At 36.6% G+C, this 26,071-nt stretch overlaps 1 protein-coding gene across 2 annotated transcripts in view; it reads right to left on the reverse strand.

Moving 5' to 3' along the window:
- LOC150082857 (5-oxoprolinase) overlaps window positions 1-26,071 on the reverse strand; it is a 234,998-nt gene that overhangs the window by 79,376 nt on the left and 129,551 nt on the right. For both annotated transcript variants that reach the window (XM_090376873.1, XM_090376872.1), the window contains exons 23-25: window positions 25,759-25,933; window positions 21,186-21,295; window positions 13,145-13,219 (exon numbers count right to left, since the gene is read on the reverse strand). In XM_090376873.1, the coding sequence (XP_090232999.1) occupies window positions 13,145-13,219; window positions 21,186-21,295; window positions 25,759-25,933 (360 nt within the window). The remainder of the gene's footprint in view (window positions 1-13,144; window positions 13,220-21,185; window positions 21,296-25,758; window positions 25,934-26,071) is intronic.

Consider the following 26,071-nt stretch of genomic DNA (forward strand, 5'->3'; position numbering starts at 1 on the left):
TGCCCAACTTTTCTAGATCGTGTAGCAGTACCATACTGTCATTAACAACCCTGCCAACCTTTGTATCATCTGCAAACTTCAACATTAAGCCTGATATACCTTGATCAATATCATTGATACATATACAAAACAACAATGGGCCCAATACCGAATCCTGGAGGACTCCACTAATAAAATTAGTCCACAAAGAGCAGTGCCCACAGATTGCCACTCATACATCCCTTTATCCATTGTAGCAACTTGCTCTTAATGCCATACTGCTCCAATCTGTACAGTAGTCTTCCATGTGCAACAGTATCAAAAGCTTTCCTGAAATCCATGTATATGATATCAAAATTATTTTTTGCATCCAGTTCCTTTGTGACCACATCGTAGCATCCAATCAAATTGGTCAGACAAGACTTCCAATTAACAAACATATGCAGTGTCTGAACTATAACTGTAGTCTTGTCTAGATGATCCTGTAGTGGTTCTTTAACCAGTGACTCCATTATCTGTATTTACTCATGTCACCCTTTGATCTCCCTTTGTAAATCGGGGATACATTTGCACATCTCCAGTCTCGATGGGGACTTCTCCCGAGTCCAAGAATGCTCTCATAATTATGGCTAAGTTTTGCTTACTTCCTATGCCACCTCCTTTAATATAACTGGATAGATCCCATCCACCCCAAGTGACTTTCTTATGTTTAACTTCAAAAATTTCTCCTCCATTTTTCTCTCAGTTATTACAAAATCATTTATCTCCTTGTTAGAATTTAATAAGCTTATGTAAATGTAGATGCAAAATATCCATTCAGCTTGTCAGCTATCTGTACAGCAGAGCAAGATCATCAACAGTCAAACCACTGATATCAAGTGGACCAATCTGATTCATCCCCTTCCTTCTAGAGTTTATATCAATAAAGAAGTCTTTGCTGTTTTTCTTTGCATCCTTTGCCAAAGATTTCTTGTAATCTGCCTTCACTTGCCTAACCTCCTTTGTGACTTGATTACAGACTAGCTTATATGTACCACAGGCTTCTGTGTCACCTGATAATTTATATGCATCCCATTCATTTTTCTTCTCTGCCACAAGTCTCATTAGTTCATCTGACATCCATTTATGCCTAAACCTTGAACAGTATTTGTATAAATAGTAAGAATGGTACTAAAAGCCTAGTAAATTCCAAGATTAATTCCTTGAATGCTCATTCCCATCTAAAATTTGCTGTTGTAATAACATCAGTTGGCCCCACTGTATAGAATTTAAAAACTATCTAAGACCACCATAGTCACCTTAACGAAAGCAATTCCCTTTACCCTCGATGGTAGTTACATCTTTAAGTAAATCCCACATTAGTACACTGTGATTGCTGTCACCTAGTGGTTCTTTATCTGTAAATTCTTAATGTATGAATAATCACTCCTGTTAATCAGATCAAGAGTATTACTCCCTCTGGTTGCCTCTCAAACATGCTGCTGTAGAAAACAATCATCCAGTAAATCCAAAAAGGCCTTGCTAGTGTGCAAGTGACCAATCTACAAGTTATCCCCCATTATAAGACATTCTCATTTATTGGTCCACTCTATTTCTCTGTACAGTTGATCATTGTACTCATCAGAGTCATTTGTCTTATAACAACACTCCTACCCTCATTTTTGCTTTCTGAGTGCTTATTTCACACCAAACTGACTCAACATTGCACTGTCCACCCATATCAACTGGATGCACTGCCTTAGGTTTTATGTTTCTTAAACCAATTGCATAACCCCTCCTCCCTTCCCATCCTGTCTATCCTTTCTGTACACATTGTACTCCCCAAATTCCAATTTCACATTTCTTATATCTGTGTGGCACCACATCTCTGATATCGCAATAATATCCGCCTTTGATGTCCCGACCAGCACTTAAAATTCATCAAATTTATTTACTATACTCCTAGCATTGCCGTACATGCAAGTATACATGCACCTGTTCTTACTTATAGTTACCCAAACACAGCCCATGTATTTACTTGTTCCACGATGACTCCCAGCATGTCCTGAAATCCCCAGCAACTTGCTTTCCAGGCTGCTGCTCATTGCAATAGAAGCAGGGCAAGAATCATTAACACCTCTGCCTGCGGCTACTGTTAATCTATTAATCTATGTATCCCCCCCCAAGCTAGCAGTTTTCCGACCCACCTAACATTGCCATGATAGCATCAGCAAATCTCCTTGCACCATTTCTATTTAAGTGTATCCCTTCCCTGTAGAAGCAACCTCTCCTGTTAACAAGCACAGGACACACTGAGAAAAATTCTACCCCATGAGCCTTGCACAATCTCTTCAGAGCTAAACTGATTGACAAGTTTCTCATTACATACTCCCTCCTATTGTATCTGGGCAGAATTGCAGACACATTCAAATTTAACCCTAACTTGCAACTTTTTTTCAATGTTGACCTGCACTTGTTGTCCACAGATCTACACTTAATGTCATTAGTGCCAACGTGTACAACAGTATGGCCTTTTGTGCTCTTAAAAGATGGTATCTGCTCTACAATGTAATCAACTTTTGCCCCTGACAGACATATTCTGGTTCTATTCCACCTATCCTTTTTGCACAATATATTTTCCGTTTCCCTGATAATTGAGTCACCGACAATAACTAACTCCTGTGAGACCAGTGCATTCTGCCCTGAAGATTGCCACTGTGTTGCCTGTTGCACAAGAGTGAGTTCTCGCATTGAATTTGGCAGCTGAGAGCTTGATGGGCCCCATTTTAATGGACATTAGTCCATGAAGAGCAGTCTCAAATGATTACCACTCTCTGTCTTCTCCAACTGAAATCCCTTTATCCATAGTAGCAATTTGCCCTTAGTGCCACACTGCTCCAATTTGTACAGCAACAGTATTAAAACTACTTATGTTCAACAGTATTAAAAGCTTTCCTGAAAACCAAATATATGATAGCAAAATTATTGTTTTCATCCAGTTTCTTCATGACCACATCGTAGTATCCAAACAAATTGGTCAAACAAGATTTCTCCTTAACAAACTCATTCTGTGTCTAAAGAATAATTATGGCTTGGACTCCCAATTCAATTCTTTGGGTGCATTCACCCTGTTCTTCAAGCTGTCATAAGGGCCCATAACAAAGCTGAGTTGATGCCTAATATCCTTACATTAAGCACACACACACAAAGATATCCCCCCTTGCAATACCATGTCTCATTCATGATAGCTCTACAAGCATCAAACAAACTGTACATCTCATGAGTCTGTGATTTGGAAGACAGCTGCCCTCTTCAGTTCTCTCCAGAGCCATGGCACTCCCACTAGCTTGAGCCCTTTGCTTTGCTACTCTGAGGCATGATTTTCATTCAGATTTAGTATAATTAAAAATACTACACCAAAGAAATATATCTGATGCAATAATAACACTATGTACTGGTTTTGCTATGAAGTTTACATTATTAATCACCATATTTCTTCAATTCTAAGATGCCATCGATTGTAAGATGCACCTTAATTTCAGAAAAAAAGCTTTGATTCTAAGAAAAAATAAATAAATAAAATAAAACATTAAAATAAATCTAACAAATATTTTTATTATAATAGGATTCAATTTACTAACAACAATGGTACAAGTATTTGGATATCCTCACAGGAGTGTGAGGATATCAGTAGGTATGTTATTCATCACTTCCTTCTGAATCTTCTGAGCCGTCAATATCTGCATCTGAATCAATATCAGCGTCTACTTCACATTCAGGTTCAGATTCTTCTGGGCCATTGTTATCTTCATTATTTCTTAATATATCTTCTGAGCCATCGAGAGCGTTGGTGATGCAACATTTTTTAAATGAGTGCTTTACTATGCTTTCTGGGATCAGCTTCCAAGCTGTTGATACCTATTTTGCCAATTTTGATGCCGGCGCTTTCTTAATTTTTCTGGAAGGTGTCAGTGGAAAGTTGCCGGTCAACAGCCAGGATTCATATTCCTTAAATGGTTTGTTGACTGAAATGTCGAGTGGCTGCAGTTGGCTAGTCATGCCACCAGGAATCACAACGAAGTCACCACGTTTTTGCACAATTTTATTTTTGATATGTTCAGACAATTGTCCATGAAATGCATCAAGTACTAGCATGCTGGGTGGGTTATGAACGTCCAGGACGTCTATAGCACACAACATTTAGCCAGTCTTCCGTAAGCTCTGCCGACATCCATCCCAATTTTTTGTGCACACCCAATAACATCTTTGAGAAAAATTTCATTCTTCAGTATGGTTTTTCTATTTAAAATTAAATATGGTGGAAACTTTCAACCATAAGCGGTGATACATAGCATCACAGTGATACACTGCTTTTCGTAGTCCGTGCTTATAATCTTGATTTCTTTAGCACCTTTAGCATTGACTGTGTAATTTTGAGGCATATCGAAGAAGACTGGGGTTTCATCAGCATTTCCAATTTGACTAAACTCATAGTTTCTGTTTTTCCTTAATTGCATCACCTGTCACTAAAAGTTAATCAGCTTCTGTTGAAAGTCTGCAGGAATTTTTTGACAAATAGATGTTTGGCACCTTAACAATAATCCGCTATGACGCATGAGTCTGGCACACCAGCCGCGACTGCCTTTAAAAATTATTTTCTCTATTCCGAGGGACTTGGGAATTTCACCAGCTTTCAATTGCATGGCTTGTCGAGTGATGGGTCTCCGTTACATTTTGTAATGGAGATCCATCACTCGACAAGTGTCGTGTCTCCATTACAAAACGTATCACAGCTTCATCGACTTGTGTAAATCTTCCTTTCTTAGGTCCTGTGAAGCACTTGGTTGTTGCTTTGCACGAAAATATGGAATTGCAATCATTTCTCCAACAACGAACATTTACTTCACTAATATCAAAATGTTGACCTGAAGCTCTATTTCCATGTTCTTTTGCATACACAATAACTTTTCATTTCAATGTGGCTTAGTAGTGCAATCTTTTTGACATTTTAATGTGCAATAAGGGATCAAAATTAATGAAATACAGTAACTCCACTTCTTATGTACTTTCAAAGATACAAACAAAACTTCCTAGTTTTCGCTGAGTGAGCTCCACTATAATGAAATATGGTGGCTCCACATTTTGAAAGCACGTGAAATCACTGATGCCACTTTATTCTCTAATGGAATTGGAGAATGCGATAACGGTCAAACTTGGAGGCGAGGTTTCCACATAAAAAACAAAATGTGTGGTGCTGTGCAAAGTGCGGGAAAATTCAAAAAAAAAAAAAAACTGCAATTGTAAGATGCACCCCGATTTTAGAGACGTTTATAGGGGGGAAAAAAGTGTGCCTTAGAATCAAAGAAATACAGTATATGTAATTAAAATTTAAATGCTCTTATCAATACACTAGTTATGCAGCAATAACACTACCATGCTACCAAGTTTGCATTATGTGTATTAGGATATACCATTATGCTTGAAAGTTATAAGTTAATTATAATATATAACAAAATTATCCAACTAATGCCAACCTAAGTGATTTGAACTTTAGAGCTACCAGTTTACCACAATTAAAAAATTTGAATTTCCCTACCACTTACTCTATAACTATACAATGGTGACAAGATTCAAATAATACAATACTTAACAAGTATTGTATTAAGTATGCTTTATTACTTGTTAAGTATGTACTTGTTAAGTACATACTTAACAAGTACAGGTCACTGATGAAAAAAAGCCGTGAATTAGGGTTGAATTTGAAAGTGTCTGCAATTCTGCCCAGACACGATAGGAGGGAGTATATGATGAGAGCCCTGTCGATCAATTTGGCCCTGGGAGGATTGTGCAAGGCTCAAGGGGTAGAATTTTTTTCAGCCTGGTCTGTACTTGTTAACAGGAGAGACTGCTTCTACAGGGATGGGATACACTTAAATAGAAAGGGTGCAAGAATGTTTGCTGATGCTATCGAGACAGTGTTACGTGGGTCGGAAAACTGCTAGATTGGGGGGATACAAGGACTAATAGATTAACAGTAGCCACTGGCAGAGGAGAAAGTGATTCTTGCACTGCTTCTATTGGAATGAGCAGCAGCCTGGAAAATAAGATGCAGGATATTTCAGAGACTGCTGGGAATCATGGGGGTACAAGTAAACACATGGGTTGTGTTAGGGTGGCTAAGAGGAAGAGCAGGTGCATGTATACTTGCTTGTACACCAATGCTAGGAGTTTAGTAAATAAATTTGATGAATTTGAGGTATTGCTCGAAACATCAAGGGCAGATATTGTTGGGATTTCAGAGACGTAGTGTCACACAGATATAAGGAATGCAGAACTGGAATTTGGGGAGTACAATGTCTACAGAAAGGATAAACAGGATAGGAAGGGAGGAGGGGTTATGCTATTAGTTAAGAAACACATAAAATCCAAGGAAGTGAAGCCAGTCGACATCGCTGGACAGTGCAGTGTCGAGTCAGTTTGGTGTGACATAAGCATTGGGAGATCAAAATTGAGAGTAGGAGTGTGCTATAGGCCTAATGACTCTGATGAGTATAATAAGAAACTGTACAGAGAAATAGAGTGGGCCAGTAAATCAGAGAGTCTTATAATGGGGGAATTTAATTTCCTAGATATTGACTGGAATTTGGGGGCTAGTCACTCATACACTAGCAAGGCTTTTGTGGATTTATTGGATGATTGTTTTCTACATCAGCATGTTAGGGAGGCAACTAGAGGGAGTAATACTCTTGATTTGATTATCAGTAGTGATTCTTCATGCATTAAGAATCTGCAGATAAATGAACCACTAGGTGGCAGTGATCACAGTGTGCTGAAGTGGGATTTACTCAAAGAGGTAACTACCATTAGGGGTAAAGGGAAGGGGTATTGCTTTCGTAAAGGCGACTACGATGGACTGAGACAGTATTTAAATTCTATACAGTGGGACCAAATGATGATGTTACCAACAGCAAATTCAAAATGGGAAGCATTCAAAGAACTTATCTTGGAAGCTACTAGGCTTTACATACCAACTAAGAAATATTGTTCATGGTTTAGGCCTAAATGGATGTCAGATGAACTAATGAGGCATATGGCAGAGAAGAAAAATGCATGGGATACATAAAAATTAACACGTGACACAGAAGCCTACGATAGATACAAGTTGATCTGTAACCAAGTTACAAAGGAGGTTAGGCAGGTGAAGGCAGATTACGAGAAATCCTTGGCAAGGGATGCGAAGAAAAACAGCAAAGAGTTCTTTACTTATGTAAACTCTAGAAGGAAGGGGATGAATCAGATTGGTCCACTTGATATCGATGGGTCAACTGTTGATGATCCTGCTCAGGTAGCTAACAAACTAAATGAATATTTTGCATCGACATTCACACATGAGGAGTTATTCAGTGAGGGGAATGCCAGAGGTGTATTCAACTCTGGCAGTAAGCTAGAGAATCTTCTAATAACTGAGAGTAAAGTGGAGGAGAAATTGTTGAAGATAAACACAAGAAAGGCACCTGGGGTGGATAGAATCTATCCAGTTATATTAAAGGAGGCAGCAATGGAAGTAAGCAAACCCTTAGCCATAATTATGAGAGCTTCCTTGGACTCAGGGGAGGTACCCATGGACTGGAGATGTGCAAATGTGACCCCAATTCACAAAGGAGGATCAAAGGCTGACACAAGTAATTATAGACCTGTGAGTTTAACTTCTGTTCCCGGAAAATTAATGGAGGCACTGGTTAAAGAAGCACTGCAGGATCATCTAGACAAGACTTCAGTAATAGCTAGGACACAGCATGGTTTCGTTAAGGGGAAGTCTTGCCTGACCAATTTGATTGGATACTATGATGCAGTCACAAAAGAACTGGATGCAGGGAATAACTTTGATATTATATACTTGGATCTTAGAAAGGCTTTTGATACTGTTGCACATGGAAGACTGCTGCACAAATTGGAGCAGTGTGGCATTGGAGGCAAATTGCTGCTATGGATAAAGGGGTGGTTGAGAGGGAGAAGACAGAGAGTGGTAATCAATGGACACTGCTCATCGTGGACTAATGTTATTAGTGGAGTCCCTCAGGGTTCAGTACTGGGTCCTTTATTGTTTTCTGTATTTATAAATGATATTGATGATGGTATATCAAGCTTAATGTCCAAGTTTGCAGACGATACGAAGGTTGGCAGGGTTGTCAATGACACTACTGACACTATGCTGCTGCAACAGGATCTGGAAAGGTTGAGCAGATGGGCTGAGAGGTGGCAAATGAAGTTTAACATTGACAAATGTAAAGTACTACATATGGGAAACAGCAACCCCAGAGCAACGTATCAACTCTGTGGTACTACACTGACAGTGGTAGAGAATGAAAGGGACCTGGGGGTGGTTGTGCAGGCAGATATGAAGTTCTCTGAGCAGTGCAGATGGGCTGCAAGAGTAGCTCATGGTGTATTGTCCATGATATATAGGAATTTTTCTAGCAGGGATAAGGAGGTGATTATTCCCTTGTATAAGGCAATGGTCAGGCCACACCTAGAGTACTGTATACAGGCCTGGAGGCCTCATTTCAAGAAGGATGTAGAGCTGCTGGAACGAGTACAGAGAAGGGCAACAAGATTAGTGAATGGAACAAAGGGGTGCTCTTACGAAGAAAGGCTTAAGTTTTGCGAATTACAGTGTCTGGAGACTAGGCACCAGTGAGGTGATCTGATAGAGGTGTACAAAGCCTTGAATGGTTTGAGCATGCTCAATGCTGATGGGATTCTTCCTCTTGCTCAGAATAATCACCTGAGAGGGCATAAATTCAAATTGAGGAAAGACAGATGTAGGATAGATGTGCGGAAATTTGCCTTTAGCCAGCGGGTGGTTGGTAGGTGGAACAGACTTCCATCCCTTGTCGTGGAAGTTGATAGCCTAAATAAGTTTAAGGCTCAGCTGGACAGGTATTTCGAATGAACAGAGGGGTGAAGTGGAAGTGGTTATTTTTTATTTATTTATTTTACTTTATTTTTTTTTGGCTGATGCTGCATAAGCTTGCTTTCTTGCATCAAATGCCTCTACTAATGCTAATACAAATTTTGTACAAAGGTTCTATGTAGTAAGTAAGTAAGTTCTAAGTAATAACGTACAAAATCTCTAGTTAAATAAAAAATAAAATAATGAGGATGATTAGGACTATAAAGCTATTTATAGAGTACAATTTAACATGACAATTAAGTCAATAAAACGGCAAAATTCTTCAAAAACATATGTTTGTTGGAGCTGAAAATTCTGACTAATGCATGGATACTCTCATTTCCAAGTCCTGAACTGTAAATGGTGAATTTAGTGATCACAATACTGTTCTTGACATTTTATATTTTTGAATTAACTTTTTTTACTACTTTTTCTACATTTTACATTTTTTTTAGGAGATCCTGTATTAAAAGTGATACAGACAAATTAATGATTGGGATATAAGAGAATTTTGTTTGCGCTTTACTTTCTCCTCTGTAAGTTGCAATTTTAGGAAATTTCAGGAGGGAGTGACCAAAAACCCAGAGACCAAAAGTGGTAATCATTAATGAATGCTCACTGGGTAATGTCCATCTTCTGACTTTGATTTGCAATCTGCACTACAATTTTTACTGAAAGAAGTTAGTAGAAGGCTAGTACCAAGGACAGATTAAGGATAGGTGGATAATCTTCCCTGGAGATTGTGTAGGAGTTAGAATTGGAGTCCAAATCTCATACAGGGAAAAAATATTCTGGTACAGTAAGACGCTTTCACCAAGGCCCATGGCAAATTCAACTGAGTAGGTATGTTAAAAAAAATAAATAAATAAAAGAATAATTATCTTATCTGGATTAAAAGCATTACAGTATGCATGGAGTCATGCCGAAATAGGCACATACTCACTTTCCAACCTGTCTACAAAAAGGAACAGCAGGAATCCTTTTATACAAAATAAATGGATAAAAAACTATATTATTATTATTTTTTTTTCTTAATTTCTGCATTCCTTCTTAATTCACCAAAATTTTTCTTGTTTTCTAAACCCTTTACTTCATTGATTTTGTTAATTTCTGATCTCTGAGTGATAGACAAATTGTCATACACTGAATTGTCATAACCACTAATTGTCCCTCATCAAATTGTCATGTACAATGAAATGTCATTCACCAAAGTGTTGCTTACATCGAACTGTCATATACAGCAAATTGACATGCACAGAACTGTCGCATAACAAACTGTATTGCAACAAATTGATGTGGACCCAAGCAAGATGCAAGCTGTTATAGAGGCAAAAGGTAGACACATTAAGTACCATGGATGAGTTCATTTTTTTTTATTATCAGTTGTATAACAAAACACAAGTGTATGTATATCACAAAATTTCTATTCACTTTTAATATCACCTGTTAACCTTTTTTTGTTTGAGGCTAGATGGAGTTTATCAACTGAATAAATATAGTTTATTGAAACAAATGGCATTAATTTATAAAAATGTGTATAAACATATATTTTCAATACAATGCATTATTGTTTTAACATTTAAATATTGTTCTAATTGCATAATGAAAACAATTATTTTCTAAAGACTTTAAAATAACATTTTAAAAATTTTTGTTAGGCATTATACAGTCGAACCTGATTATAATGAGCATCAAGGGACTGACAAATGTCCTCATTATAACCGTTACTTGCTATATCTGTGATAGCAGAGATGGGGAAACCCCTGGGGCCATTAGACAATGAACACTTTATATCAGTCATGAGTTAAATCTACTTCCTATTAAAAGTCTCACTACTTGCCTCAGTTCCTTCAAAAAAAATTAACTAATGTGTCCATTGCACCATGAGCTTGTGAGATCGTCTGCACTGATTTAGATGCACTTGTCATCACATCATCATCACAATCATCGTCATTATCATCATTGTTGAGCACAGCATCTACAGCCGACCGGGCTAGCCGGGTGGGTAAAGTGCCTGCCTAGCAACCCAAAGGTCGCGGGTTCGATTCGCGCCTCGGGCTTGGATCAAAGTACTGCAAAAACCTTGGGAGGTGCATTATGGCCACAGAAGCCTATGCACCAACAACTACCAAAAAAACAAAAAAAAACCAAAAAAAAAAAACAGCATCTACAATGTCACTCTCTGTAGGAAGACCAATAGTTAACAAGTTGTCATCAACTCGTACAAATTCATCGATGTTATCTGTATTAAAACCTACAACGTTGTTAAATAGCAACCATTTGGATAATGGTAAGTTATTTTCTTCGTTTCCATCATCTTCATCTATGATTGAAATTCATTTGAATTTAATTTTAATTTCTTGAAGCAATTCGATGTGGTTGTCGAAGTAACATTGTTCCACGCATCATTCAATAAATTTAGAGCATCCAATATTGATATAGACTCTGTAAGTTTCTGTTCTCTTTGACTGATCAGATCTAGAACTAGAAATCTTTTATAAAGTCCTTTCAAACTCTTGATTACACCTATGTCCATTGGTTGACGTTGCATTGGGAGGCAGAAGTACTAGCTTAATGTTGGGCAAATTTTGAATCTGGGGATGTGCAGGACAGTTATCAACTAACAATAAAATATTTTTCTTCTTTTTGTTGTTGTTGTTGGTGCATCAGCAACAATGGCTATAATGCACATTCTTCTTTTTGAACAGCTCCTTATTCCAATCATTTACGTATTGCCAAAAAATATCCAAAGTCATCCAAGCTTTTTTGTTTGCAGTGTAATCCACAGGAAGTTTCCTTATATTTTTTAAACACCGAGGTTTAATGATTTTCTGATAACAAACAGTTTTTTTTTTTTATCAGTTCCTGTCATATTTGCACATACGAGAACTGCCAAGCGAGCCTTTGATTTTTTTCCACCAACACATTTTCCCCTTTGAATTTAAATGTATTGTCAGTCATCAAATTATAAAACAGTCCTGTTTCGTCAGCATTGTAGATGTCTTCATCATTGAAATCTTTCCTGATTTCTGCCCAAACACGGTCAATCCATTCATTTTCCATTATTGGATCTGCAGATCAAGATTCTCAACTAATTTTTGTATAAACGATGTTATGTCAGTTTTTAAATTGATCCAGCCAACTGTTGTTACATAAAAAATTCTAGCATCCAACTTGTTTAGCAAATTTTTCCACTTGAGCCTTCAAGATCGGACCGTCTATTGAAAATCCAGCACTTCTTTGTGTAGTGAACCATTGAAGTAATGTTTCATCAACATCTGTAATCTCACACTTTCTAAATTTTTTCCCCCTGTTATGTTCTTTTCCAGTGCTGATGTGTAAACATCATTATTCTTCCACAATGTCGATCACTTGAAGAGGACAAAGAAAACTTTTTACACACTTCAACATTTTTTGCACCACATTCTAACTCACGAATAATTTCCACTTTTTCGTGAATCGAGAGACACTTTCTTTTGTTAGTAGACATGTTTCCAAAGGAAGGGTTCATTTCTAACTGATTTTACTTTAAGAATGATAAAGTGATCTGCATACAAATTTCGTAGATGTCCCACAATGCAATACAACATACTTAAAAGTCCCAAAATGCATACAAAGTTCTTAGAATTCAAGAAATCCATTCAACGTTCTTAGAAGTCCCATTTCCAAAATTCTTAGAAGTCCCAAAATAAATTTATGGTTCAGTGAATATAAGACAAACTGTAAATAGGGTAATGCGACAAATGGAACGCTAATGCAGTATAGTATAGCCCCCACCCCCAGAGGACGTCATAAACCAGCCGCTAATACAATGCAGGTAATCATAAAGCTAAGTCGCCCTTTTCATTTTTGTCTATTCCAAGAATTGGGTTTTTCTGACTACCAGAGCAATTAAGAATGTTTGCACAGTTACCAAAATTTGTTCTGTATATTCGTGTAATGCGCTTGTTATAACCATGAGCGATTGTATGGGAATATGCATAAATTAAAATCATTATGGCTTTTTGCTCATTACAGCCATGATCTCGTTATTTCCGTGCTCATTATAACCAAGTTCGAATGTAGTTTGTTGCTCAACAGTCCAGCCAACCTTAAAATATGACAAACTGATTGTTACATTCTCTAGAAAAAGGAATAATGAAAAGTACTGTGTCCACAAATAAAAAGCTGTATTACGTTAAAAGTAAACACCAAAGTAAAAAGGAAAAAAATCATAAAACTGCAACTACTTACTTGTATATAGGACATATATGCCTGAACTACAGATAGACTATATTCATCAATCAATTTAGAAACAAGCAAGATTCCCTGAGAAAAAAATCAATTCTGTTAATTAATAAGAAGTAACTAATACTGAATTCAATTACATAATGCCTCAAATTAAACTAATTTACATGTTTAAATTTAGTTTCTTAATATTTAATTGGAAATTGAATTATAATCCAAACAAGACCGAACTGATCTTCATACATTACCAAATATGGGTACCCAAACTACCATCCATTTTTTTTTAGTATTATTAAAAGATTTCTCTATTTCCCAGATTTCCTTATTAGATCTGTTATGTTGGAAGAATATAACTATATTATAAGATCTATATGGCAGCAATCTTAGAGTATCATTTAATGTTTTTGCTCTATATACTAATATAGACATTGATTTTACCATTACACAACTGTAAAACTTACACTCTGCACTTTACTACATTACACACTTGGACACTACACTTAAAGAATCATATAAAACTAACGCCTTGTAATATAATTAAATTTATTTAATTTATGTTGAATGTTTTAGACATGATACATATTTATAAACAGATTCAAGGTGGCTCAAGATTCAGAATTTCCAGCAGAAATTTACCTACCCATTTATAGAAGAAATTCTTACTTTTGTTTTATCAAGTATACGAGGTGTGACAAAGTTTTGAGAATTTAAAAGTTTTATTTTTAAAATTATACAGATGTGAGGCCATCGCCTTCAAAGTAATCCCCTTCAGACTGTACACACGCATTCCAGCATAGGATCCATTGATTGTAAAATTTCTGGTACTCACTTTCTGGTATCTATTTTAATACCACGTTACATTACTCTCAGTTACAGAAACTGACTGAAAATGCATTCCTTTCATGACTCCTTTTAGTCGAGGAAATAAAAAGAAGCCACAAGGAGACAAATCAGTCAAATACAGAGGGTGCTGCAACACTGTGATCGAGTTTGAAGTTAAAAACTCTTTCACTACAATGGCAGAGTGCGTGGGAGCATTGTCATGATGCAAAATCCACAACGAAGCAATTTCAGGTCGAACTTGGTTGACTCGCTTGTGCAGCCTTTCCAAAACTTGAAGGTAAAATTGTCGATTGACAGTTTCATTGGGTGGAACAAACTCTCTGTGGACAATTCCTTTTCGATCAAAAAGCAAATTGACATGGTTTTCACTTTTGACTTTGACATTCTCGCTTTTTGGGTCTTGGAGAGGAAGCTCCTTTCCATTGTTGACTTTGCCTTTTTGTTTTGGGGTCATAAGCAAATACCCAGCTTTCATCCCTGTAATCACACCAGAAAGCAAACCTGGAACATCTTCAATGCATTCCAACATCTCCTGAGAATGTTGCAACCGAATTTCTTTCTGCTCATGAGAGAGGTTTCTCGGTACCAGCTTTGCACACACTTTCCTCATCAACAAATTTTCAGTCAAAATTAATCTAACATTTACCCGATTAATGTTTAGTTTTTCGACAATCATTCTTGTGGTTAACTGCCTATTGCTTCAAACAAGATCATGCACACGAACAATGTTTTTATCATGTCGAGTCATGGAAGGATGCCCCGAACGCTCAGCATCTTCAATGGATTCACGTTCTTCTCGAAACTGTTTTGCCCAATTGAAAATGCATGGTTTCAACATGGTATCATTTCCATAAACTCTGGTCAACTTTTCATAAATATCCGTTCACAATTTGCCACTTTTCACCAAAAATTTTATCACAACTCTTTGCTCTAAATTGCGTTCCATTTTTCACATAACACAGAACTGAAACATGTATTTACATTAACCAACTTGTACAATGACTAAAACAACTGACCCTTCGTTTACCCTTTGCAAGCAGGTAAAGGGGGGTTCAGGCTACACAGTGGGAGGACATAACGGTTTACAGTATGGCCACTTTGAGGGAAACAAAAGTATTCTCAAAACTTTGTCACACCTCGGATACTTATTCATTCATTTATTATGCAGATGATATTCTTTTAATTTGTAGTCATGATAGTTACTTTTACACAGTTACTTTTTGAAAATCTAAATGTAATAATAAATTGAATTACACAATGAAAACTTTCTTGAAAAGAAATATCGCAAAAGTCTCATTTGACTACACAGTAAAATGTGTACAAAATCGAACCTGATTTTTAACATGAGCATTCAGAAGGGAGTATACTGAAATGCTTATTGATGAAAATTCCTTAAATTCCTTCAATCAGACTTATAATGCAAGTGTATGAAACTCACTTTATATCTTCAACTGTTTTAAATTAAAATTTTTGAAAAAAATCATTCAAATTTCTTGCAACATTTGGCTCTGTCTAATATCTCAGTGCATGTGCAACAAAGAAACACAATTATCTTTGCCAAATAGTGTGCATTCTCTCTCTCTAGGCCACAAAGAACAATTAATAAAAATTAAGAGTGTTATAAGCAGTTCCTGCTTTACAAGTTCTTTTTTTTTAAATATCAAGTATCAACAGAATCGAAAATATGAACATTAATTGCAATAAACAAATGCTAAACATTCATAAATACGGCATTTCAAACCATGTGCATAGCTATACAATACATTATGAAAATAAATGGGCCTGTTGTACTGGATTCCATTGCATAAAGAGATAAATACTGTATAATCCAATGAAAAACTTTTAATAACAAATGCCTTGAAGCTTTCAGGGTTAAATGGGCCCCTTCATCAGCAAATTCTAATGGGATAAAGACGTTAGAGACAAAATTTAACAGATACAGAGTTGTGCACGCAGTGATGCATGCATGCATGGTCACGAGATTAAACATTCAACTACTAGATTGCTGCTCATTGTTGTCGCACGGACGTGTGTGGATTTGCTGCCAGCGTTTATCCAGTTTCAAGATAGTTGCCTCCAAGATGGGGTGTAGCCTTGTGCCCTTGCAGCAATTCATAGTTCTTAAATTGCATGACATGTTAAGTGACTCTTGCCAGAGTCAGTAGCAAAAGTGTCGGGATTGGTCAATCACTTTGTAACCTTGGGTGAGATCTCAAGGTCAAGAAATGAGGAATGGTATGATGATGAGTGCCGTGTAGCAGTAGAATTGAAGAGACAAGCCAGGGTGAAATGTTTACGATGGAATAGCAGAGCAAATAGTGAACACTACAAGGAAAAATGGATTGCCGCAGCTAGGATATGTAGAAAGAAAAAGAGAGAAGCTTTGAGAAGGAAGGTCGACAAAATGGTGGAATATTACAACAAAAAGGAAAGTAGAAAGTTTCATAAGAAGCTCAAAGAAAGTACATGGGAAATCCGGTCAAACGTTACTGCATGTAGGGATAGTGAAGGGAACTTGCGGACTGAGAGAAAGGAGGTTCTGAAACGATAGAAAAAGTATTTTGAGAGCATTTTGACAGGAAGTAAGACTGAAACAAAACAGCTATTGTACTATACAGTAGAACCATGCATCGAAGACCCTAATTTCGAAGAAATTCAAAAAGTTATTAAGTGCTTAAAGAACTTTAAAGCACCAGAAGCTGATGTTTTAACTGCAGAGTTGCTCAAGAACAGTGGAGTGACACTATGGAGAAGAATACATAATCTGATACTATTAATATGGCCTGAGGAAAAAATCCCGGATGAATGGACACTTGGAATCATACAGCTGATAAACTGCTTTACTCTAACTATAGAAGCATTACATTGCTGAGCATTACTTACAAGGTTTTGTTGGGAGTTATTTATAACAGACTGGCAGCATATTCAGAGAAAATCATTGATTGGAGAATATCAGTGTAGTTTCAGACCCACTCGCTCAACAACTGACTAGATTTTCATCTTGAGGCAAATACAGGAAAAAGCGTTTTGAGTATAATATACACTTATTTAACCTATATGTAGATTTCAAACAAGCTTTTTGATTCACTCAACAGAGAGGAAATGATAAATGATCTCCTTCTCCTGGGCATACTCGCAAAAATTGTTAGGCTCATAAAAGCAACACTGGCTGGCTCTAAAGCAGTGGTGAGAATTGGCAATGAGTTGACGATTCCCTTTGACATTAACGCTAGTGTTTGACAGGGTGATGCACTCTCTACTGTGTTATTTAACTTGGTTTTAGAGGCGGCTGTCAGAAAATTAGAAGTGACTGGACACATAGGCACAAAGACAGTGCAGATCTGTGCATATGCTGATGATGTCGCCATTATCAGCAGGACTAAAGGAGCACTGGAGGAAACAGTGGTCAGGCTGGATAGTGAAGCACAAAAAAAGAGGACTTAGGATAAATGAAGCAAAGACAAAATATATGGAAGTCCGGAGAATGGCAGATAACACGGAAAATTTAAGAACCACCAGCTTCTCGTTTGAAAATGTTAAAAATTTCGCCTATCTAGGTTTGCAGATAAACCAGTTCAACTCTATTACTAATGAAATTAAGTCCCATATCCTGAGTGGAAACAGATGCTTCTATGCACATGAAAAACTAATGAAGTCCAGAATATTGAACAGACATTTAAAATTAAGAATATACAAAAGTCTCATTAGACCAGTTGTAACATACAGTTGTGAAGCTTGGACATTAACGAGTAAAGATGAGCAGTTGTTGAGAGTGTTCGATTTTTTTTTTTTTTTGATTTGGTAGTTGTTGGCGCATCGGCTTCTGTGGCCATATTGCACCTCCCAAGGTTTTTGCAGTACTTTGATCCAAGCCCGAGGCGGGAATCGAACCCGCGACCTTTGGGTTGCCGGGCAGGTACTTTACCCACTCGGCTAGCCCGGTCGGCAAGAGAGAGAGTGTTCGAACATAGAATTTTGCAGCCTGTACAAGAATGGATCCTAGAGAATCAGAGTGAACCATGAACTTGACAATCTTATTCAGGGTGTGGACATCGTCAGATTTGTGAAGAGCCAGAGACTTGCCTGGTTGGGACATGTTATGAGAATGGATGACGGCAGAACAACTAAGAGGATAATGAAATGGAAACCTACCAGTAGGAGGGCAAGAGGAAGACCGCGGAAAAGAATAATAGATGACGTAGCAGAGGGCTTAAAAATCATGAGAATAAGAAGTTGGAGAAGTTTGACTTCTGAGAGGGCTTACTGGTGGAACATCGTTGAAAAGGCTAAGACCCACCCTGGGTTATAATGCCAGAAGAAGAAGATTTTAAAGGCTATGTTTTCATTTCTTTGGATAAATAAATCATTGTTTAAGCATAAACTATTGTTTTTTTGGCCTTTATTTAACATTACTATGGTCAAATTTCATTGTTGGGAACTCAATCCCTGTTTTTAACATTATGTCTATAGGAAAAAAATTCCCGCTTTATGAGCTCGCGCTAGGAACAAATTAACTCGTAAAGTTGGGAACTACCTGCATTTCGAAATATGATATATTCTCTTGTTCTAACAGGAGTACAACTATGTTAAAAGAAACTACCATGTTTATTGCATTATCATAAATATAACTCTTTACTAGCCCAAAAAATATACAAATTGAATTAGAGTAATCAAATGCAATGAGGCATTTTTTAATAATAAAATTCTTCAGTAATAATATTACCATAATAGTATGTACAAAACTACTTTTATTTTAGCATAATAAATGCCAGTTATTTCATTTCCAAACTGTTTATTTCTGTTCACTTACATGGTGTTCCATAAGTCCCTGGATGTTGCCTGTTTTCCTACCTATTCAAGATCTGATGAAAATTTGTTTCTTTTTGTTGTTTGTTTGCTTGCTTGCTTTTTAGTATTTCCTTTTACTTGTTTGTTTGTTTTCTTGCTTTTTAGTACAGGAATACCTTGCATAGCGCGGTTTCGAACAATTCAGGTTTCGCTATAGCACAGTTTACAAATTGAAAAAAAAAATTAACTGCACTACGCACCAATACATTTGATATGTATGTATTATAATGCCAGCACGTAGGCCAATGCATTAAGGATTCAAGGCCACGCTGACTGTTGTCGCAACTCCCATTATATATACGGACTCTGCTAGCATTCATACATTAGTAAACACTCTAGATTCCGAGTGATGAAGTCGTTCACTGTGCGTAAGCTGTATAAATATTTTTTGCTGTGTATTTTTATTAAAGATAGATTATTTTTTAAAAACGTTACACCTTTATATGCAAATATGAGTGGAAAGAAGAAATGTAATGGCACTGAGAGTTCTTATAGATCCAAACATCGAACGAGGTATAATAGTAAGGCAGACGTTGCAAAATGACATTCGATGTTATAAAGAGATGTATGCAGATAAAAAGAAGAAAAAAAAACTGTGCAAACTAAGCTGATCAGTTATTTTTCAAAATAAAAATACAGTACATACTTCACTTATATTCTTTTGGGTACATACCAGTATGTACATAATACTGCAATAAAAATCATTTGTACCATACTTACTAGTATTTTTCATTTTTATCATTTTAATTTCTTTTTTTGCAAGAACTTCGTGTGCATCAATTTATAGTAAACAAACACATATATATTTTTGCAACTCGACCCATATAATCAAATGGTTGGAACACATTACATTAAAATACATACTAATAATACCTCGATCAGCACGGTTTTGCATAGCGCGGTATTTTTTTGGCACGAATTAACCACGCTTTGCAAGGTATTCCTGTATTTCTTTTTGCTTATTTGTTTGTTTGTTTGCTTTTTAGTATTTCTTTTTTGCTTGTTTCAGGTAATATGACAGATACCAGTTCATTTACAATGGAAGAAAGGCTAATAGCAGTGGTGTGGTACCATAAGAGGGCATGCATAAACAAGACAGTAAAACAGGTGCAAAAAGACTTTATTTTCATCATTGGGAAAATAAAGCATTTCAGTCTGGAAGCACTGGAAGCCAAACACAGTAGATAACTCAAAATTTGTCATCTGGAAATGCAAAATATTCAAGCATCCATTCTCAAATATCCAAAAAACATCATTACAAAAATAGTCTACAGAATTGGATGTTTTGCAAACATCATTATATTGCACAGTAAAACATGACCTTAAAATTGTTGTTGTTATTTGGTTTTTAGGAGCATTAGCAACTAAGGCCATGTTGCTCCGGGGATATGCGGTGGTCATTCCCTGACCTTTCTGCATCCTCCGTATTTGGTGACTCACGGGCGACCTTAAAATGAAGCCATATAAACTGTCATTTGTGAATTATCACATGTAGATTGCAAAAGCAGACTGATGGCGTGTTACAGACTGCTGCAGCATTTTGATACCATTCCTAAAAGATCAAAAGTCACGGTTAGTGATGAATGCACTGTTTACCTTAGTTCATCGCCATGCAATATTTACTTTTGGAGTGATGCCAATCCACACTATGTGAAAGAAGTGCAAGACCATACATATTATGGTTTGGATGGCATTATCTGCCCATTTTTTACTTTTTTTGTTGATGGGCTGGTCACAAGCAGCCATATCTGAACATGCTGGAAAATTACTTCATACCAGAACTTGAGAGATGTGGAACAGCCCATGAAATTTATTTTCAGCAGAATGGGACACCTGTGCATAATGCATCTGCAGTTTGAAATTATCTTAACAAAATTTTCCCTAACCATGGATTGGCAGGTCTTCGCCAACACTTCTGTGGCCAGCATTCTGTCATGACCTGACCACCTGTGATAATGCCTTGTTGTGGTACGTCAAAGCTACAGTTGCAGAACAACACATGCCATCTATTGATGAACTGAAACAATGAATTCAGGATGTAATACGCAATGATAACACACAGAATGTTGTGTTGCTTTTCACAATGTACATGAAGAACTATCTGGTGCCATGATAACAGCAGATGTCATACTGATGCACTTGATATCTAAAGCACATGATGTTGTACTGTTGTAATAAATAGTGGTATCAATGATTTGAAGTAATATGTAGCAGAAGCAGATGTATTTTGCATAACATCCTAGGACTTATGGAACACCCTGTAGAATAAAGTTACATTAACCATTAATAATATCAATATTCAGGAAAAATACTACTTGATAAATTAGAACCTGCTAATGTTGTTTTATTACTTTACCTTTTGATTGGCTGCCACCTGTGCTCTCAAATCTGAGAGATTATCTTGCAAATTTCGTGTTCCACTATTTCCTGGCTCTTTACCTGGGGCCATAAGTATTTCAGTCAAAGCTGAAAAGTAAAGTTAATCAAATGATAATTTCAAAATGCACACAATTTTCTGGAAACTATGAAATACTACTATTACAATTTGGTTTTATTTACAATATAAATAAATAAGCCATTCTGCAAAAACCTCATCAGAAAACTGAACAGTGTATTTCTCTAAAAAAAAAAACAACCCTGCACACTGTATATATAACTTACTAATGAACCTTATGCCCTTTCACAAATAAATGACAAAGAAACTGACAGCTTAGCAAGGATTAGCATGAGAAAAATTACTAAAAAAAGGTGAAAATGCATGAAGGATCACTATCATCTGAATCTAATATGAACAATGGCACACCAAAATACCAAATTTTGGAACTAATAGTAAAAAACAGTATATATTTGTTAATGGGAAGGATGAGTGTTCTTGTACTCATGGCCTTAATAAAATTTTTAAAAAAATCGCGTGTGTAACCTGTACACACAAAAGATGTTTTTTGTGTAAACATCTTTGACAAAAATCAGAACCATTTTAAAATTGAACGGCTAGAACCGAAATCATGAACGATGTAATGTTTTATGCACACGACCGCTGCTTACTCTACCGAATCAACGTTTGCAACAAGTTAGGCCAATAGCCAAATTATCCATTTGATTGTAGCCATTTGTTGAATAGTATGATTGCAACAATACAACTATTTGTATCGTTACAATCAGCATTTTCATTATATGCCATTGTTAAGTGCCTAGATGTTTTCACATCAATAATTTTCTGAATAATGAAAGAAACTGGATGCCACACTGCTATAACCTTGGTGTGCAGTGTAACCATTTTGCGCTTGTACGCTGTTGAGTACACGAATAAGACAAACCAAGGGATCAGCAATTTTCAGCGACATATCATTACAATCATGAACGAGCACCCAGAGTTTGACATTGTCAAAATCACAAGAAAATTATCCATCGACATGCTCAACAGCATAGAGATCACGAGTCAAGAAGCAGCCTTGTACTTGCTACATCAGCCCATGTAGGAGAGCTCTGTGGTGGTAGTTTACATTCCCACTGTATGGACAATCAAGCGACAGAGAGTGAGGAAGTCTGACGAAGAGAACCTTCCAGAGGATTCATGTGACATATGGAAAGAGAATTGGTTTGACACATATGAGAAGAGACCACACCACTTGGATCATGTTACTCTGTCATGCTTTGTCGCAAATTGCACATGCAGTGCAAACGAGATCTGCAAGAAATGACAGTATCCATGCATAATACGCTATCGAAACTATGACTTGAATCAGGATCTCAACGAGTAAAAGTGCAAGATGGTAATGCTGCACATCCCATTTCACAATGAGGAAACAGGGATACTGTCTGAGGTGACATATGTCAAGATCTACGACGACAATAAAGAGCTCACACTAGATCAGCGTAAATTGTATGAATCAGACTTGGACATTTTCAAAACAATTGAAATACATAAGACAATGTGTAAAGGCAATGATTATGGTGACCCTGATGAAGCATACAGTAATGACCTGCATAGCTTTGTAACGCAACTGCAAGAAAAGACCCCTTTTGAAACTTTTACAATCATCCAAACAGCAAGATGAATGAGGATCTAAAGCTTGCCATGCTCAACCGACTCGGTGTAATTGCAAAGAAACACAAAAACTTGATGACCAACAAGGGCTTCTGCAACTTAATGAGAATGGCCAACGACAAGCAAAAGATTCTACTCATGCATGTAATTTGGAGTCTGTTATCTCCCAATCGCAAACTGATACAAATATTCTTGACTGGCTCAGCTGGTTGCAGAAAAATGTTTATGATTTGCCTCTTGAAGGAAATATACAACAGTTCAGTAATACAGTCGGGTACTGTAACACCTACATTGCACTTTGTACTGATGATGAAGTGGTTGAAGAAATGTACCGAAACTGAGTCTTGTAGATGAGCAAAAAAGCCCTCTACACTATCATTATGGGGGACTTCAATGCTAAGGTTGGAAAGAGACAAAACAGCACAAAAAAGGGAACTATAGGAAATTTGGAATTGGTGAAAGAAATGAAAGAGGTGAAAGACTTGTGGAATTTGCAGAATCTCGAGGATTGTCAGTAATGAACACTTTTTTCAAAAAAAGGGTGAACAGAAAGTGGACATGGAAGAGCCCAAATAAATTAATAACTAATGAAATCGACTTCATCCTCACTAACAGAAGATATATCGTGAGTGATGTTACAGTCCTGAACAAGGTAAATGTTGAAAGTGATCACAGAATGGTAAGATGCACACTTGATATATATATAAGAAAAGAAAGGAAAAAACTGACTTGAGTAAATAATACAAAGGTCTTTAAGATAACAGAAGAGGAGAAAAATCAGTATGTACAGGAACTTAAGAACAAGTTTGAGCTTCTGCAGACTGCTCAGGACCAAGATATCGACGAGGAATATTACAACTTTCTGAAAGTGATAAAGAGCAAGAAACCTATAGGTAAAAAGAAATCCAAAGAAGAAAAAATTAGTCAAGAAACACTTGTCATGATGAACCGAAGACAACAAATGAAGAGCAAGGTAAACATTGACAAGGACAAAATTCAGTATACTGAGTTATGCAAAGCCATTAGAAAGAGACTCAGAGAGGACATAAGATTTAACACAAGAAAAGTAGAATAAGCATTAAGGGAAAACAAAGGACTTAAATCAGCAGCCATGAGCAGTAATACAGAAAGACAAATGATACTGAAACTGAAGAATAGTGATGGTGTACTTATAAATAGCAGAGAAGGCATAATTCAAATAGCAGAAGACTACTATAGAGAATTATACAAGGAGCGAGGGAATGATGCCAACAGTGGGGAAGATGGATCGCAAATTAGTAACACATATGACATACCCGATATCCTTCATGATGAGGTAGAACATGTGTTGAAGAAAATGAAGAATCAAAAATCCCCATCTAGGTATTTTACGTTAAAATTAGGAGAAAGAGACATGACACAGAAATTGGCAAGAATCTTCACAAAATGCATTAGAAAAGGTGTGAAGTCTAAGGAGTGGAATAATGCAATCATAGTTTTGCTGCATAAGAAAGGAGATAAATCAGAAATTGGAAATTATAGACCAATTAGCTTGTTATCCCACATCTACAAGTTGTTCTCAAGGGTCATTACTAATGGATTGGAAAGAATACTTGATGAGAATCAACAGAATGAGCAAGCTGGCTTTAGAACAGGATTCTCAACTATGGATCACCTTCAAGTAATATCACAGCTAATGGAGAAAGCAAATGAATATAAAACACCATTATGCCTGGCATGTGTGGATTATGAAAAGGCATTTGACTCCATACAGCATAAGGCAATGTTTCAGGGACTGGAAAGACAAGGCATAGATACCCCATATATTATGATTTTGAAGAAAATATACGAGAACGCTACCTCCTTCATTAGATTAGACAAAGACAGCAGCAAATTTAAAATTGAGAAAGGAGTTCAACAAGGAGACACAATATCTCCAAAGCTGTTTACTGCTGCCCTTGAGGAAGTTTTCAGAAGATTAGACTGGTCGCAGAAGGGAGTCAATGTGAATAGAGAGTATCTAAACCATTTATGATTTGCAGATGACATTGTGGTCATAAGCCATGATCCCAAAGAATTAGAGGAAAATCTTAATCAGTTATACACAGTTAGTAAGGATTTTGGACTAAAGATGAATATGGCTAAAACAAAAGTAATGATGAACAAGTATGCCACAGAAAGGGAAATAATGATTGAAAGAGCAGTAATTGAAAAGGTGGAGTCATATACTTATCTGGGACAAGTCATTAGCTGTAATAATGATAAATGGCTGGAAGTCAGGAGAAGAATATATTTTGGATGGATAGCATTCAGGAAATATAGTCACATACTGAGGAGCAATATCCCAATTTGTCTGAAACATAAAACAATGAACCAATGTATACTCCCCACCATGACTTATGGAAGTGAAACTTGGGCATTCACCAAAAGAATGGAAAAGAAGCTGAGAATTACACAGTGAAGAATGGAACGAATTATATTGGGAATCAGACTGTTAGATAAGAAGAGAAACACATGGATTAGGCAGCAAACTCAAGTAAAGGACATTCTTATCAAAACTAAAGAACTAAAATGGTCTTGGGCAGGACACATAGCTCAAAGACATGATGACAGATGGACTAAGAAAATAACAGAATGGTACCCAAGAGGAGCTAGAAGAAAACTTGGAAGACAATGACAGAGATGGACAGATGAAATTCATGTGTTTGTGGATAGTAAATGGATGGCCATTGCACAAAACAGAAGGAGCTGGAAAGTTGCTGGAGAGGCCTTCACGCTGCAGTGGAATGAAAATGACTGATGGTGATGATGATGATGTATATAAAGTAGACATAAAATGCATAAAAAGCATTTATTTATTAATAAGAGTTAGTTTATTAAACATGTATAAATAAGAACTTACCTTTTTCCTGAAAAATGCCATCTTTTACCAGCTTAAAAGACATAAAGGAAGCACCCTCCTGAACGAGACTTGTAGAATTTGGAGGCATTGAACCTGGAGTAATTCCTCCAATGTCTGCATGGTGACCTCTACTGGCAACAAAGAACACAGGTCTTGACTGATCTTCATAAAATACCTAGAAAATAAAAATAATGATGTACAATTTCAGACATAATGATGTACAATTTCAGACATAAAATGTAATTTACAAATACATTATATGTTTTCAATGAGACAGAAAAAAAAAAATCTCTCAAAAAATAACCTTAGTTCT

This window comes from Mastigoproctus giganteus, chromosome 7, assembly GCF_048544385.1.
Source record: "Mastigoproctus giganteus isolate SK-2022 chromosome 7, ASM4854438v1, whole genome shotgun sequence".
NCBI lineage: Eukaryota > Metazoa > Arthropoda > Arachnida > Uropygi > Thelyphonidae > Mastigoproctus > Mastigoproctus giganteus.